Below are 17,564 nucleotides of genomic sequence, written 5' to 3' on the forward strand. Positions count from 1 at the left end.
ACATTTTGTTTTGTTTTTTTGCTGAACACTTGAAGAAGCCCACCTGTCTGCTGACTCGTTCTTTCACAAACTTGGTGATTTTTTTGCGCGGGCCCAGAGGGATCCCCATGTCCTTCAGGTCCTCCATCGTACACATGAGCTGGAAAAACACATTCAAGCTTTTTGTCTTCTTCAACTTTCAGCAAATCCATATAAAATGAAGGAGATTTTTATAATCTTACTAAAGACTCGATGTCCATCTTCTCCTGGTCCAAGGTGCTCTTGTACTCAGAGAGGCCCAGATGTTTCAGCACAGCAGCCAGATCCTCAAACTCTTCCTGATCCTCCTCTTCCTCTCTGCTCGGCTCCTCCGCAGCGGGAGCCGACACCTGAAACGAGACGCAGCGTTTCCACACAGTTCCACACATTTCAGCGTTTCCTGGTGCGTTTGCGCTCTACCTCTCCGTTAACGGCGGGCGCGGCTGGCAGCAGCGGCGCAGCAGAGACGGTTTTCTGGTTGGAAAGCAGATCGAAGAGAATCAGGGATCCTGCAGAGACGACAGCAACCATTAAAACCGGAAACGTGAATCTGCCGTTTAAAAATAAAAGCCAGGGTTTGGTTTTACCCAGGCTGTGTCCGGCCACCGATATTCCCCCCCTGTAGTTGGGGTTCCTCTTCAGGAACAAGGCGTAGAGACGGTTGATCTCCTGAGCCACGGTGTCCATGATGGTCTGGCAGTAAGTTGGACTGTTGTAGAAAAGCACATCCAGCAGCGTCTCGTTGGTGAAGTGGCGCAACCGTCCAGTGCTGGGCAGGGTGATCTTTTTAATCCTCCTGAAAAAAATCAGAATAAATTAATTTATTGAGACAAAACACCTACTTTACCTTTTATTGAAAAGTAATTAAACTCGCTTAATCACATTTAAACTGTGATTAATCACATTATTTCAGTTTCACTTCAGTAGTGAAAATGAAATGTTTCTCAAAACCAGACATTTTAAATCCAACAACATGAAGCAGGATGAAACGTTTAAAAGATTAACTCACTGAGCTGCAATCATTTATATTCATGAACCAAGAAAATCAAAAAATAACCAAGAAAATCTCAGTAGAAGTGCATCCATTGCAGCTTCTTGTTAGCAATTAATTACTAAATTAGTTGACGATTATTTCAATAACTGATTAATTGTGACTAATCAAAGTCAGTCCTAAACTTAAGCCTTTCTTATAGATTAGAAATACATTAAAAAATGCAAATAATGAATTAAATTTTTTAAAATAATAAAATAAACATTTTGTCGCCTAAAATGCAGCTAAATCTGCCACTTGAGCAGTTTTGGTTGAAACGTATTTACAGACAAATAAATTTTTATCTTAAATACAAAATGAACTTATTTTTTGTACAGTTGTGGTTTAATTTCTGCTCTGAATATGTTGTTTTTTTGTTAAATTATCCTTTTTGATTCTAAAGTCAACGATTAATCAATGAGTGTTTCAGTTATGTGGTTAATGGTTTGGGCCGGATGCGTGTCGCAGCCACCTGTCCACCCCGGTGGCGTCTCCGTGGAGAGCCGTGTGCCACTGCACAGGAAGGAACTCCACCCGGCTGATGGCGTGTTCGTCCAGCGACTTCTTGAAGTGGCTGTGCAGCAGCTTCAGCGAAACGCTCCGGAAGTCGTCCACTGGAAGCAGACGACGCTGCATTTAAGTTAAAGTTTCCACAGATAGGATCACTGGGGGAGACGCCGCTCACCGCACTCGATCATGCTCCTGAACCTCAGGTCGCAAACCGGGCCGATGCCGTGGACCATGAACACCAGATGATCCACCGTGGGAAGCTCGCCTGAAGCAGAACAAATCATTTTCAGCTGAACTGGTGTTGGTTCCACTGTTGTGATTCGCAGCGAGGCGGCGTACCATCAGGCACCTCATCGTGGTCGTCATCAACGCCTCTCTTCACCACCCTGGGCCTGGTCTGCCCGTCCTGAGTGGTGCCCCACTCGTCTGGGTTGGACGAAGGCTGGAACTGAACTATGACCTGCGGGAGCAAACAGGACGTCCAAACCGGGTTTGTCTGGTAATCTGTTCCTGAGGACGGTTTGGACTCACCTTTGGGTTGTGCATGACGATCGTTTCTCCGGATGGAAACTCTAGCCTGCGATGCCACTGGTTTGTTGATACGGCCTTTTTATATTCTGCCTGAAGGTGAAACATTTACTCATGAAGTCACAGTCTGAGGACTGATTACTTATGTTTGTGGTTAGAAATGAGGCAATGCGACATCAATATCTGCATTGATCCTGATATTGAAAAGAATTCTGCATCGGTTATCGGTGATACACACTACAAATGTAAACAAAACTTTTTTTTTTTTTTTACAAACTTTTGCAATTGCAGTTTTACCATTAAATAAGAAATGCAATTAAAATCATGCATGGACAGATTCGTTCACGTTTTCTACTTTGTTCATCGAAAAACATACAGATCCGTCAACTACTTCCTGCGATTTCTTCTTCATGGTTTCTGGCAGAAGTAACATCCTGTTGTTGATCATACAAGTCACAATATAAAAAAAGTATTTTCACATATCTGTTTTTTTTTTACCAACAACTATGTGGAAAAAAAATCATAAAAGTTAGCTACTGCAGCTCTAAAAGAAAAAAAAACTTAATTCTGTTTTTTGTAATTACTCTTTTTCTACCAAAAAACAAAATAAAAAAAACTGATAATTTGTTTTTAGTTGTTTAATTTATAAGCAGAAAAACCAGAGAACACTAATAGTTACTTAATATTTAAAACTATGTGAATTACTGAAATTATTATTTCATTTCCCTTTGGGACCAATTAAGTATTTTTGAGTTGAACTGAAAACCATCAACAAATTGGAGCCAGTTGTTGCTTTCTGAATCATTTTCGGATGCATTCTGGTGACCCACCAGGTGGTGGCGCCTCTTTACGAACCTCCAGTTTCTCGCTGAACTCCTCAGAGTACGGGACGAAGCGGCTGTCCTTGTCGCCTTTGTAGAACCAGGTGCAGCGCCGGACCTCTGTGGGCTCCTCCTCCCAGTACACGGCGCTGCGCATGCGGTCATAAAGCTGCACGTCGTAGCGCCCGCCGTCCGTCCGGACGATCACGTTCTCTGGGTCCGGTTGGACTGGAGGAACCAAAGGCCTTCAGACTGTGTGTGAAATATTCATTGACTGTCTTTGCCTTTCCGTACCTGAGTTGAACGTCTCCTCGAGCTGCAGCGAGTCGATGATGCTCAAAGGAAACCAGACGCTCTTCGACTCGACTTGCTTGCAGTAGAACCAGTGCGGCTGGACCGGTTCGTAGACGTTGTAGTTGTACGGCATCATCGGACCTGCAGGGACGACGGCGCCAGCGGTGGCAGTGGGCGGAGGAGGAGGAGCCGCCTGAAGATGTGAGGGAGGAGGCTGAAGAACAAAAAAGATTTATTCAGATCAGGGTTCGTACAAAAATTCAAGCACTTTTCAAGGATTTTCAAGGCAAGTTTTCAAACTTTTTCAGTAAAATGAAAGACGGTCTCAATTATATAAATTATTACAGTTATTATTAATGCTTTGTGACGGTTTTCTACATTTTACAGCAGGAACAAGTTAAGCTAAAAATATAACAAAATATTATGTTTTGAAATGTTTTGCAAACATAAAACAATAATTTAACAAAAAAACTAATATAAGATAAACTTCATAGGAACTATACATATTCATTACATTAAAACAACCCAAACAAATTGTGTTAAGGTAAATTATTTAAACAAAACATACAATGACTGCTAAATAATAATCTCTAAATAATGTTCTTGCTAAATTTTTTCTCATTTAACAAATATAAATAATTTTGGTGATTCCAACTAACCTAAAACAAGAAAAGTTTAATCTGATTTAACTTCGGAGTGTTTTTATGAGGTGCAGGTCTGAAACGATTAATCGGATTAATTGTGATTAACCGATTATTGAAATAATCGTCAACTAATTTGGTAATCGATTTATCGTTAACTGGAGTTTACAGACTCAAAAATGTCACTTGCTCAAAGAAAAACAGTCATGAAAGTAATCAAGCCAAAGCTGCAAAAAATATGAATATTTTGCATTTAAAATAAATTTTTAAAACGTCTGTAAATATGTTTTAGCCAAAACTCCTCAAGTGGCAGCTTTAGCTTCATTTGGTTCAAATGCTGTTAAAAAAAAAAATCTCTTTTTAGGCAACTTTGTTCTGATATTGTATAAAAACAGTTTAAATTATGAATCAGCAAAATGTGCTGATTTTTTTATCTGATTTAAAAAAACACGTCCTTATTTGTAATTTTTTTTTAAAAAGGAAAAAAAATAAAAAAAATTCTATTGGAAACATCTAATAGAAATTTTTTGGCACCTACTGTTGTAAACGTCGGCCCTGGGGGGGGAAACATCTGCGGCGGCGCGCTGACAGAGTAGGGGATCTGCGGCGGCATGTGTGTTGGCGGGAGGATCTCCGGCGCTGGAATGTAGGGGCTGGCTCGGCTGCTGCTGGGGGTGTGGCGGTACGGGTTGTGAGCCTGCGGTTGCATCAGGGGGGGCGGCGGCGTCATGGCGGTCGGGGGAGGAGTGTGGCGCCCCACTGGGCTTTGGTAAACGGCGCCACCGAACACCTGAGGTGGCGAGTTGATCTGCGAGCCTACAGAAGGTGGCGGCGGAGTTGGAGCCATGCTGATGCTGTGGGGAACAGAAATGGGTCCAGCTGCTGCGGACATGGCGGATGGGGGGCATGGCAACTGGCCGATGGATGCGAACGGGTCGGAGGTTGTGGCCGGACTGGAGAAGTAGTTGAAGGTGGAGGAGGATGCTGGTGCAGCGCCAGAGGTCTGACCAAGGAAGCTGTCTTCTTCTCCAACATCAGTGGAATCTTCTTCTAAAGGACGCAAAATAATAAATTTAACGGCAGCTACAGGTCATCTCTTTCTTCTTTACATCTTCTGGACCTCCTGCTCCTGATATGTCAACATATCCCCTACTCCAACATCTCTCTGCCCAGTTTTCTAACCATACAGAGATACAAACAGGTACAGCAAAATAAAATTAAGTGGATTAGCTGTACTTGCTAACAACTGATGGTGTCATCCAGGACATTTTACAGTGGAATATCATCTTTGCTCTTTGGTGGATACTGAGCTGTTAGCATCAGAGCTGAAACGATTAATCGCATTGATTAGTATCAACTAATTTAGAAATTGATTAATCGTTAGCTGGAGTGTATAGACTCAAAAAAGCAACATATTCAGAGTAGTAAATAAGCCAACACTGAACAAAAATATGTACATTTCGCATTTAAGATAAAAAATGATCTTTGTAAATATGCTTTAGTCAAAGCTCCTCAAGCGACAGTTTTAGCTTCACCAAGTTCAGATTTACTGAACTATTGCTGTTATTGCATTTAAGCAGTTACTTTTTTTATTTGAACCGATTTGTTTATTTGCATCTTTTAATGTATTTCTAATGTATAAAAAAAAGGCTTATTTAGTTAAATGAAAATCTGTAGAATGTGGCGATTTACAGACTAATTGTCAGAATAATTGATAAAATAATAAATTACAAAAATAATCATTAGTACGTCATGAGACTGTAATAGAGCAACAGTCTTCAGTCAGAGGCCTGTTCACATTCGTTGCAGTACTGACTGCTACTGGAGATTCTTCCTGACTACAGCATCACCACCCAAAACAATTCTTTGAAGACACTTAAATGATAGGAGACATCATAATTTCCCTTTGGGATAAATAATCTATTATTTGACTGAATTAAACCGATTTATTGTACACATTGGACACTAATCCCACCTGGTGAACCAAATCCATTCAAACCAAAACTAAATGTGATCAATCACAGTTATTCACTGATTTAAAAGGAAGGGGGAAATTTGCCTTTTGTATTAACAAAGGCAAAACCTTTATTCCGTTATCAAAATTTGCTATATTTTGTCTCCAGAAGAGTTTGTAGAAACATTAATGTGAGGTTTATGCACTTTAACCTAGTAATTTATTTGTCATTTATTGTAATAAACACCAATAGCAAGAATGCTACAGCAGAGGTTCACGTCTGATACTCTAGCAAATCTGTCGACTATTATTGTTGTGCTTCTGTGTCTTTCACTCAATAACAGCTGATAGCAGGATGTTAGGCTGGCTAGCTTAGCATGCTAACGACCTGTCCACAGTTTAAACATTTCCTCGCACAGTCTCACTAACTCTCACCTCCTGACAGCACCGCCGGCCCGGTGGCCTGGCTCACGGGCATGAACGGCAGGTTGAAGTTAAACTCCGGGGCGGCGCTGAACAATAAATTGGCACTGCTGTTGGGAACATTGTTATTTTTTCTATCTGCCATTTTTCCCCCAGAATTACACGTAGCAAGAACCGGAGGAGGCCGCCGGCGGAACGGGGTCAGCTGTCCATAGGGAGCTTTTTTTCGTTTTTTTTTTAGCTGTTCACCGATCCTTAAGGCGCCATCTGAACAGATCAATATAGCATCTAACCAAGCAGATGATTTACAGATCTGCTATAATGTTACCGGTATCGCTTGTTAGTTTCACTTCCTCTCACTACTGACACCTACAGGTCAGGAAGGCACCTACAATTTTAAGTAAATATTTCTTTACTTTCACAGATAAAATTCACAAAGGGCTTCACAGATAAAACAAAAATACAAAAATAAAACAAAACAACAACAAAATAAAACACCATGTTAATCAGTTAAAAGCTTTTTTTCTGTACAAAAACAAACATTTACAATAGCACAAACATTTAAAAGTACAAAATATCTACATTTTATGTAATTTTGTATCTTAAATATACATTTACAATTATAATTTTTTCTACTAAAAACATATAAAGACAATGCAGAGTCTCTCTTTACAGAAAACATTGGAGAGACTTTTGTATTATTAAAATTGCCAATATTGCCCATCTTTGACAATTCAACTTTTTCTTCAGGTGAAATTTACATATTTTTCTATAAGGCTTACTTTTATTTGTCTTTTAGTTATTGTAACAGACACTTTGCTATATTTGGATAATATACTTCTGCACTATTCTATGTTTATTGTTTATTGTTTGCATAGAATAAATAAAAGATGCACATTATTTTAATATACCCATGTATGTCTAAATGTATTTAACTTTTTTTTTTTACTTTATTTTACATTTAATACAAATAATAACGAAAATAATCAGTTTTATTTGTGTAGCGCTTTTGTAAACACTCAGTGACTTTACAGAAATCGCGTAAAATTACAAACACTAATAACACCAAACAAAATTATAAAAGGAGAATATTCAAATGCATAGCATGTTAAAAATGTAAAACATTTTAAAAAGTAATAAAACAGAAAAATTGTCATACATTAAAAGTTGTTCTGAAAAGGTATGTAGCAGATCGATTGTAGATTGCAAGACTGTTGAGAAATATAAATAATGACAATGTTTATGGTTATATATTCTTTATATATATGTTATTCCTCTTTTTTATTGTATTTGTTTAATATAATCTGCTTATATTTCTTATTGTTTTGTGTTGAAGATATTTCTTTGTAATGTTCTTTGTTCCAAAATGTTTGCCACTCTCAATATGGCGTTCGCGCTGACGGATCATTTCTACGCATGTTACGCACGGTAATTAACACGGGACGTGGCGGCTGTGACAAGCCCCGCCCTACGGTCCCTCCGGGTACTCAAATCAAACCAACTAGAAAGTGACGCAAATTTCCCGCCCTCGTTTCTGCCAGAATCCTGTGTGACGGGGAAAGTCAACAAAGTTGAGGATTCACACAGGTTTTCCTCGCGTGTATTTTTATCACTCCTGCCTCCCTTGTCAGCAGAGCCATGCCTTCCACTCATGACTGGATTAACGACCCTCTGGGTGTGGTGGAGGGGATGTTCGGTAAGACTCTCCGGGCGGAACTTCTCTCTCTGTGAAGCGCGTGGAAGCTGCTAGCTAGCCGCGGCTAGCCCGGTCCACACCATGCCAACAGAGCACATCACATGTTGCTGCGCTTTTATCTCTCCATTAAGTCTCTTTAATTTAAACACCGACTCACTGCGAGTTTCTGCCAGAACCACTCCTTCTGGACTACAGGAAATGCCGCCGAACCCGTTTAAATGCTTGCTTCGTTGTTGATAAATTCAAATTAAGTTGGAATACCATCCAGAAGTTGAGTTAGTTCACAAATATGAACTATTTCAAGCATTTACTTTTATTAATGAATTTTTAAAAAAATATAAACTCACAACACACTACTTTGTAAATTAGAATATCGCATACAGCAATTTTAAAAAGGCATTTAATAGAGAAATCAATGCCTACTGGAAGATGGGCATTAATTGTCAATTTACTGAACAACATGTATAGATCCGAAACGACTATAATCAATTATTTAAATCAGCTCATTTAGGAATCAATCATTAACTTGAGTCTCAAATATAAGAAATTTGCTGAAAAAAGAACAGTCAGAGCAGTAATTAAACCAAACTTGTACAAAAAAAATATAATATGCATCTTTTCTGTAAATATGTAGAATATTACAAATTCTGCTGGGACGATCAGATGCATATGTATCAGATGTAATATGTATACATTATAATTTTAGCTGCAGTCATTCCTGTTGCTCTACTTTTACCTTTCACTAAACTTTCCATTTAAAATCCTTGGATAGTCACTAGCTTCTTTAGCAGTGACCTTCTGTCTGTTACTGTTAGCGATCTTCACAACATTTATGTTTTAAATCAGTTTTTTCTGAACTTATGTGGGACTGAAACGACTAATTGTGATTAATTGATTACTAAATTAGTTTCCAATTATTTCAATAATTGATTGTTAGCTGAGTAAACAGACTAAAAAACCTATTCAGAGGAGTTCTTAAGCCAAAACTGCACAAAAAAACATACATTTGCATTTAATGTAAAAACCTTTGTCTGTGAAAATGTTTTTGACCCAAACTTCTCAAGTGCCACTTTTAGCTTCACACGGTTCAGATTTACTAAATGAATGCTGTGGTATTGTATTCTAGGCAATAAAATGTTTATTTTCGTATTTAAAAACGGAACTGAATTATTTATATGCAACTTTAAGACATTTTTCATTTAAGTGTTTAAATGAAAAATATGCAGAATGTGCCAATATTTTTATCAGATTAATCGATATTCAGAATAATCAATAGATTGTTTTCTAAAATAACCATTAGCTGCAGCCTTAATCTAATCTAATATCCTGAGTTTTATATATTAACTCTTTGATGATATTCTAATTTACTGAGAGGCTCATTTATTGCAGAAATAGCAGCTGGATGGTTTTTTTAGATAAATTTGTGTGTTTTGGTTTTGCAGCTGCTTCCCAGAGCAGTCAGAGTTCAGGATGGGAGGCGAAGGCGGTGGAGTTTTTCAAAGAGCAGCTGAAGGAGAAAGAAGCCCAGACTCTGGTAATCCTGCTTCATTAAGCTCATGAAAGCATTAGGCTGGGCAAAGAAATTATCATGACTAGAAATGTTGATTTATTGTTGTCTCGATCAGTTTCAATTAATGATGTCAAATAAAAAAAACAAAAGGGACAGTATTATCGGAAATTATTTTTTTTACCGTTTTCTCTACTTTGTTCAACAAGAGCATAAATAAATATCTCTAAATTTGAAAACATAATTAAATGCAGTTACTGCGTTTAACTTGGCACAAATTGCACTGCAGAATTCATTGTGTTTCGGTTTATTTCAAATATTCAAAACTACCTTATTGAATCCAAAGGGAATTTAAATGAAGTTAAACAAAAGTAAATAAATAGCGCCAACTCTCTGACAGATCATAGTAGCGCTCGTGTTTAATTGGCTAATTAGCCGCCGCTGTATTCAGGCATCACTTATTAATAATCGCAAAGTAAACATCAAGCCTGAAAACATAAAACTGCAGCCGACTGAATGTTCTGTTGACCATGTGGAAAATGTTTGATTTTTTTTCCTGATACATACATAGTGGAGCTGTTGCCAGTCAGTTGCTATGGCAACGTGTCTGTGTGTAGCATAGCCGACACAGAGAGCGAGAAAAAAGTAAGAAAACGAGCGGTTTGGAGTTGCTCTTCAATGGTTCCTGAGTTTTTTCTCCTTTTGCTGCGGTGTGCTGCGCTAAATTAATACCTGCTTCTCCAGGCTTAATTTTATCAACAGGATTTTTCTCCCACAGCAGGTAAAGGAATCGTCTTTCTGCCCTCAGTCAATAACTTGCAGCGTGTCCATTGTACCACAAACTATCATGATGAATTTCTGAGTTTGGATTGGCTGGGAAGCGTGCGAGTCTCCGACCATTTTCTCACCTGTCTCTGGATTCAGGTCCCGTCTCTGAACGACGTCCCTCTGCACTACCTGAAGCCAGACAGCCTGGTGAGGTTCCGCTGCTTGGTCCAGGACATGTTCGACCCGGAGTTCTTCATGGGAGTCTACGAGACCGTCGACCCGGCCACCAAGGCCAGAGTGAGCGCTTCCTTGTTCCCTCCCCTGCAGACATTTACATAGCCTGCAGCTTCATTTGCATTTTATCACGTTTTGGCTGTTCTCCTCTCATTTTACCGCCTGACGCTCCCCAGACGCTGCGGTGCGGCAAATACAAAGACGTGACAGAGTCTGGGGTAAGGCCTCGTCTCTTCAGGCTCTGAGTCGGTTCCTGAACGCCTCGTTGCAGCTGCTTTTCTCTGCAGGTGGACGTAAACTCCAGAAGCACAGTGACTGCAGAGAGACAGACGTTCTACTGCGTTCCCATCCCTGGAGAGAATCAGTGGGCCAAGGACATATCCTGACGACAAATGGGACAAATTAACCTTTTTCTGTACAGCTTACTTTAACATCAGTTTGGTGTTTTCAAGCTGCATAGTTTTGTAATAAACTGCAATCTAAAATAAAGATTTAAGTTATTAATTAATGAGTTAATCTAATGTAGATTGATGTTATTGATTTTATTGATTAACAATCTTTAAGCGGGCATAAAAAAAAATTATATATTAATATTTATCCAAAGTGTTTTGAATTTTACTGTGGAAAAAGCGTACAAATCTTTCTCTTAGTTTCGGCGTTTTAAATCCCATGCCTCTGAAGTTTTTCCTTAATGCTGCTGCACGGCTACGTGGAGACGACGAGTAACCAGGGCAGGGTGGTTCCCTCCACGTCGTACGTTCCCAGCAGACAGAAGCGCAGCTACGAGGAGGACGAGGAAATGGAGGTTCAGCCACAGAAGCAGAAGGAAACGCATGCAGGTGCCGTCAGAGATCCATGGTTCATGATTCACAACCTGTTTAGAAAATCCTTAAGATAAATTCACACTTAACTGCAAGAACATAAACGTAAATTGCAAAATTTGGACAAACCCAACCTTTAATTTATTTTTTAACAACAAAATTCCACATTAAGGAATAATTGTCGACACTCCTAACGATGTTGTTCATTCGTTTTAAATGAGCTATTGGCTCCTTTTCTGCTTTAAGTTTCTTTATATATATTTCTAATGAAACTATAAACATGTATTGAATAAAAATATAAATTAAACATACATACTTAATAAATTTATATTTTAAATAGCAGCAGGGATGTCTGACGGCGTATTAAGGCCATTGTAGCTGAAATACATTCTGAAAACTGAATTTTTCTAGAAAAAAATTTTGAAATTTACCTCAGAAAGTTTGACATAAATCTCAAAATGTTTCCAGAAAAAAAAGTAAATTTCTGATTTTGAAAAGTTTAAGATTTGCTAGAAAATGTTTGAAATTAATCTGAGAAATTTTGAGATAAAGTTTTAGAAATTTTCTAGAAAAAATCTGAAATGTTTATTATTTCAGATTGAGAGTTTTATATATATAAACCTCTTTTATTAAAGAATTTTTTAAAAGAAAAAAATTCCATGTTTTTTTTTTTTAAGAAAACCAACATAATTCTGAGATTAGTAAAAAAGTTGAGTTTTCTTTTTTCTGTTGTAAAAACGGCATCATAAAAATGACTTCATTAAACTCAGAAATCAGACTTTTTTTCTCAGAAAATTAAAGTCTGAATTTTTTTTTCAGTGGCCCTGATAGTCTCCCATATTTATTTATTTTTTAATCTCTAGAGAATAAATCTGCTCTAAAATGCTGAAATAATTTTGTTTTGAAGTGTTATTACACGTCTCCACCAGAGGGGGCAGCAGCCTCGCCTCGGTCTGTATTGTATTTCCTCCGTTTCTGCGCAGCTTCCCCAAGCGCCGCCGACCCGCACGGTAACGTCGACTGTAAGCGTCAGGAGACGGAGGCTCCTTCCGGCCAGGCGGCGTCCGCCTCCCACCTGGACCTGAACTTCCCGCTGCCGGGCGAGAAAGGCCCGTCCTGCTTGGTGAAGGTGGGCTCCGATTGCCGGCCGCGGCTTTTCCAGCAGCAGGTTCTGACGGGTGTGTCCTGCCCAGGTGTACGAGGACTGGGAACGGTTCAAACTGAACGACACGCTGCAGGTGTTCGGCATCCTGTCGGTCAGCCCTGCGCTCAGCGCTCTGGCCGATGAGAAGTGAGTCACGTTTTCCTGCTTCCTGCGTCCGGTCCGGTTCTACGACAGCCGCTGTACAGACGAGGCAACAAGAGGAGTACATTCATGACAAAAAACTCAGAATATTTCCATGTAATCCACCATTTTGGAGTTTTTTTGTTGTTGTTTTTTGTCACAAATTTTTAACTTGTTAAAATTTCCAAATTTTTTTCTCTAGAAAATTCTTGAGTTTTTTGGCAGTAATTTCCTCCCTTGTTTCTGTCTCTACTGGCCCTGACCCGCTCCAGTTCTGACCCGCTCCATTTCAGACCTGTTTTGGTTCTGACCTGCTCCGGTTCTGTTCTGCAGGGATTCGTTTCTGGACCCGGCGGCCGGCCTGGAGTCGGCGGCGGAGCAGCGGGTCCACAGCCCGCCGGCCTCCCTCGTCCCGCGCCTCCACCTGCTCCACGCCGAGCGGCTGGTTCACAACAACCCGCTGCTCCCCGGCGCCGCCCTGCAGGACAACAGTGCCTGTAAGCAATCAGTGACAGCTCAGAGCGTTGTTTGGACTAGGCCAAAAATTATTGTCCTTTGAGAATCAGTGAATTTCTGGACTTTCCAAACTTCCTTCCATTCTATAAATAATAAAAAAAAAATTCCTTCCACTAAACCTTCCAAACTTTATGTCCTCTAAAAAAATCTAAATTGTTTCTTCCACTAAACCTTCCAATTATTTTTCTTCCACTACACCTTCAAAACAAACACTTTTATTGTATTTTTTCCTTCCACTAAACTTTCCAATCGTCTTCCTGTCCTGTATTTATTAATGTTACTTTGTGTTCAGATATCCCAGATTTATCCCAATATTTTTTATTTTCGCTCCTCTTTGTTTAAAGTTTGTTTTTTCCTCGTTTCCATGGAGATCAAGTTGTTGTTTTTTTTTTTTTTGCTGTAAAGCTTTGAAGCCAGGCCGCCTTTTCATCGCCATGGAAACGCCCTTTGCCCTCTCTCTCTGCAGTTTTGTCGTCGGCTCTCGGGGAGATGGCCGCCGTCCGGGCCGAGCTGCTGTCGTACTTCACCCACGTCCTGCTGGGCGACGCTCTGGCTGCCGAGTTCCTGCTGCTGCACCTCCTCTCCAGCGTGTAGGTCCGGTTCGGGTCAGAACCGAAACCGGCCGCGGCCGAAGTTAAGCTAGCGTCTCTGTGCTGTCGCAGGTACTCCAGGCGAGACGTTCTGCCGCTGGGAAAGTTCACCCTGAACCTGAGCGGCTGCCCCGCCGCCGCCGCCTACACCCAGCGCCTCTACCAGATCGTCCAGCAGCTCGTCCCGTCGGTGAGTTCAGGAACGCAGGAAATAAGAGCGTTGTTTTCTAAAAACTAACTTTAAAACAATGCTAACCCTCAAGGTATCATTCAGGAACGCCACGTTGCTTCACAAACCTCTCGCTTCTGCTTGAGCAACTTTTTGTCGCTATTTTTTCTTCCACTAAATTTTCCAAACATTTTTATTCCAGTAAACCTTAAAAACTTTTTTCAATCCCCTGAACCTTCTAATGTTTTTCCTTTAAAACACTAAACCTTTAAAAAATTTTCAGTCCTCTGAATATTCCACATTTATTCTTCCTCTAAGCCTTTCAAATTTTATTTTTTCCTTCCACTAAACCTTCCAAATGTTTTGTTCCTGTAAACCAGGGATCCTGTTTTTCATTGATTTTCCTGTTATTTTTCAGTTTTTCTGGTTTATCGTGTTATTTTTCATTGATTTTCCTGTTATTTTTTCATTGATTTTCACTGTTTTTCTGGTTTTTCCTGTTATTTTTCATTGATTTTCCTATTTTTCACTGTTTTTCTGGTTTATCCTGTTATTTTTCATTGATTTTCCCGTTATTTTCTGCCGTTTCTCCAGTCGTTCTACCTGGCGATGAGCCTCCAGAACATGAACCAGATGCGGCTCGTTCCCAGGAAGGACTATGTGGCGAACCGGCTGGTGAGCGGCGCGCTGCAGCTGGCCAGCAGCACCTCCCTGTTCCTGGACGAGACCCAGCTGGAGCCGGGGCAGCTGGACGCAACCGGTGAGGCGCCACTAGAGGGCGACGGCGAGCCGCCCTGGACGCCCCTGACTGTGTGTTTGTGCTGCAGGTGTGCGTAATGTGACGGCGCTGGGGAACCTGATCACTTGGCAGAAGGTGGATTATGACTTTAACTTCCACCAGATGGAATTCCCCTGCAATATTAACGTGCTGATCGCGTCGGAGGGACGCTCGCTGCTGCCGGTGAGGACAACAGGCCCAAAGCCGCCCTGCGCCTTTAAGAACCCCCCCTCTGTCCCCTCAGTATGGGTTGGGTTTCCTGCTGTCGTCATGGCGACGATGCTTCTGGCGAGGAATGTGGCGCGTGCTATTCCTGAACGCAGCTCCAGAGCGTTGCCATGGCGGCAGCTGTCAGCCGGGCTGCGCCGTGTACACAACCCCTGACTAGCAGGGGTCAGAGGTCAGCATGGGCTGTTGATGGCAGAACTGGGGAGTTCGTGAGAAAATAAAGCACAGCAAAGATCCCAGGAGTGTTGGGGACGAGAAAAATAAAATTAAAAATACACATGAGAATAGAAATAATATTTTTTAAGATAGTCGTNATATTACANGAATAAAATTATATTTTGAGAATAAAGTAATATTAGGAGAATAAAGTCGTAATAAAATGAGAATAAAATCATATTTTGGGAAGAATACGAGACTAAAGTAATAAAGTTACGTGATACAAACACCGTAAAACGTCTTCGTGGCTGCAGGTGGTAGAAAGATGAAACCTGAATCCACCTCCTATGATTATTACCGTCTTTTTAAAATGTTTTCCATCTGTGTTCCTGACGGGGTGTAATTATTTCCTGCTCTTTGCCTGGGCAGTCCGACTGCCACATACACCTGCAGCCCCAGGTGGCGCCGCCCCACATGGAGGATTACCTCAGCAGCATCCATGTCCATCCGCAGGCCTCATCGCAGCTCAACAAGTTCAGAGTCTTCCTGAGCGTCGCTCGCCTGCTCGACTACAGCATCTCAGACGAAGTGACAAAGGTCTTTCAACTCGACACTTTTAAGACAAAATGTTGACTTGGCAATTTTAAGTTGTCAAAATACTTTGACAAAAATGTAAAGTTGATAATATGAGGCTTAAAATGTCAAGTACTCTAAACTTGACATTCTGAAAGTACTTAACAAAATATCAAGTACTTTCAAACTGAGATTTTTCAAGTCGAAAATTTTTAATTTTCTTCCACTAAAGAAATTTTAATTTTCGACTTTTGAAGTTCATGAATTTCCAAGTATCTTCCAGAGAATTTCTGAAATGGATCAAAAAGTTTTAACTTTTTAGTTTGTTTTAATTTTCGACTTTGGAGACCACAGACCTAAAGTCAGACTTGAACCGGTCAGCCATGTTGTTTCTGTTTTGTCTCCCCAGGCGGTTGAAGATGACTTCGTCGACATGAGGAAGGACGACCCCCAGAGCATATCTGCCGACGACCTCCACAGGATGCTGGTTGTTGCCAGGTGAGCGGTCCGAACCGGACCGGTCGGGTCTCTAATGCCTCATTAGCCGCGTGTCTATTACAGATGTGCCCACATTTCTGTCTATCTTCTGCTAATGTCGGGAGGGGAGTGACGCAATTTTTGAGGTGTTTCCATTAAATGATTAAAATAAAATCTCACGCGAATAAGCTAGTTCACGCGATAACTCATTAAAAATATGGCGGTGATGGATGTAAACACTTACATGAGATGTATCCGTAATTCGGCTATCAGAGGAAACGTTGGCTTGTTATTCAGGCGTTGGAGCGACAAACTCAAGATACAAGCGACCAACTCCGACAAGCTAGGAGAGCAAATGTTTTAACGTCCGTCATGACAGAGTTGGCTGCGTTTTTCAGAGCATGACGTCACGTTGTCGGCGTTTTAGATAAATTGTTGTCGGCCATTTTACATAAGCGCTATGCATTCAACACGTTGGATTGACAGACATATTTAACTCTGGAGTCAGTTGCTCATTGTCCTAAAACAAAAACAACCCTCCATCCTCCTACGACTTCCTGTCTCAGTCTTCTTCGCCGTTTTCGCTAGTTGTAACAGCCAGCTGTTCATCACGTGACTCGTATGAGGCGGAAAAGTGTTTGACACGGCTGAAAAACCGCCTCATCCTAGCTTAAAAACGTGTTTTATTTTTCTTACAAGCGATTTTATGAGTAATTTCAGTTTTACGGCTAATGGAAACCGGTTCTGTTTTGCAGGCTGCTGTCGCTGAGTTTGGGTCAGACGTCGCTGACCAGAGACAGCTGGCTGCGGGCCAAACACATCGAGATGCTGCGACGGAGCCGTATGGAGCAACATAAGAGCGTCAACGGCAACGAGCCCTGATCACAGCCACTTCCCTTTTTGTTTTGATATGTTTGTAATAAAGACTTTTTTCAGGTGCCCTTCAAGTTAAGATGTTTTTTTATACTAAGCTGCAAATAAAATTTAGAGATGTGTTCTTGTTTTGGAGTAAATATGTAAAGGATTGTATGCTAAAACTAATTTTGCTACAAATTGTGGCTATTTTTGAAGTCCTTCCGGTTTTTACAACGACATATTGGGGTCATTATAGACGGAAAAACGAAGTGAAGCTCCCCCCAAAATAAGTTTTTTGTTGTTTTTAGAAAAAACTGACATTTGAGTTTCAAATGTTAATTTACTCTAAGAAATTCCAAATTTTGAGATTAATCTTAGAAATTTTCCAGGAGATGATTTAAAACAAGAAAATTTTAGCTCCATCTTAGAAATTTGAGGAAAAACCTTGAAAAATTCTGCATTTCAAGTAAAAATCTGACTTTTGAAACTCAAAATTTTACGTTTTCATAAACTGAGACTAATCTGAAAATTTCTGTTATTTTTCTAGCAAATATTTGACTTCAAGTCAGAAACTTCCAAGTTATTTTCTAGAAAATTCCAGAGTGTTTTGGTGAAAATGTACTTTTTAAACATTTTCCCATCTCTTGGCACTGATGTGCTGTCAAATGTTTGACAGAGCGGCTGCAGAGCAA

General features: G+C 40.3%; 2 protein-coding genes across 2 annotated transcripts in view; one reads left to right on the forward strand and one right to left on the reverse strand.

Moving 5' to 3' along the window:
• Positions 1-6,469, reverse strand: part of sec23ip (SEC23 interacting protein) — a 15,592-nt gene extending 9,123 nt beyond the window's left edge. The window contains exons 1-12 of the mRNA XM_015039489.1: positions 6,232-6,469; positions 4,381-4,892; positions 3,202-3,415; positions 2,942-3,135; positions 2,090-2,179; positions 1,898-2,018; positions 1,734-1,823; positions 1,521-1,662; positions 606-814; positions 439-527; positions 222-368; positions 44-139 (exon numbers count right to left, since the gene is read on the reverse strand). Of these exons, the coding sequence (XP_014894975.1) occupies positions 44-139; positions 222-368; positions 439-527; positions 606-814; positions 1,521-1,662; positions 1,734-1,823; positions 1,898-2,018; positions 2,090-2,179; positions 2,942-3,135; positions 3,202-3,415; positions 4,381-4,892; positions 6,232-6,364 (2,037 nt within the window). The 5' untranslated portion in view covers positions 6,365-6,469. The remainder of the gene's footprint in view (positions 1-43; positions 140-221; positions 369-438; positions 528-605; positions 815-1,520; positions 1,663-1,733; positions 1,824-1,897; positions 2,019-2,089; positions 2,180-2,941; positions 3,136-3,201; positions 3,416-4,380; positions 4,893-6,231) is intronic.
• Positions 6,470-7,711: 1,242 nt separating this feature from the next.
• mcmbp (minichromosome maintenance complex binding protein) lies at positions 7,712-17,030 on the forward strand. The gene is made up of 16 exons (XM_015039490.1): positions 7,712-7,915; positions 9,358-9,449; positions 10,347-10,487; positions 10,601-10,642; positions 10,712-10,801; positions 11,128-11,263; positions 12,229-12,374; positions 12,439-12,536; positions 12,864-13,027; positions 13,513-13,636; positions 13,709-13,826; positions 14,400-14,565; positions 14,633-14,766; positions 15,397-15,564; positions 15,950-16,038; positions 16,773-17,030. Exons 1-16 carry the CDS (start codon positions 7,858-7,860, stop codon positions 16,897-16,899), a joined length of 1,893 nt encoding a protein of 630 aa, XP_014894976.1. The 5' UTR covers positions 7,712-7,857; the 3' UTR covers positions 16,900-17,030.
• Positions 17,031-17,564: the final 534 nt, after the last annotated feature.

The sequence above is a fragment of the Poecilia latipinna genome, unplaced genomic scaffold (genome assembly GCF_001443285.1).
Source record: "Poecilia latipinna isolate Pla-1442-1.1 unplaced genomic scaffold, P_latipinna-1.0 Scaffold474, whole genome shotgun sequence".
NCBI lineage: Eukaryota > Metazoa > Chordata > Actinopteri > Cyprinodontiformes > Poeciliidae > Poecilia > Poecilia latipinna.

Bases quoted from the DNA above. Each gene is read 5' to 3' on its own strand.
- mcmbp (XM_015039490.1), top strand. From the start codon at position 7,858: ATGCCTTCCACTCATGACTGGATTAACGACCCTCTGGGTGTGGTGGAG. The intron at 7,916-9,357 runs GTAAGACTCTCC...TTGGTTTTGCAG, and splicing joins TGTGGTGGAGGGGATGTTCG to CTGCTTCCCAGAGCAGTCAG. The intron at 13,028-13,512 runs GTAAGCAATCAG...CTCTCTCTGCAG, and splicing joins CCTGCAGGACAACAGTGCCT to TTTTGTCGTCGGCTCTCGGG.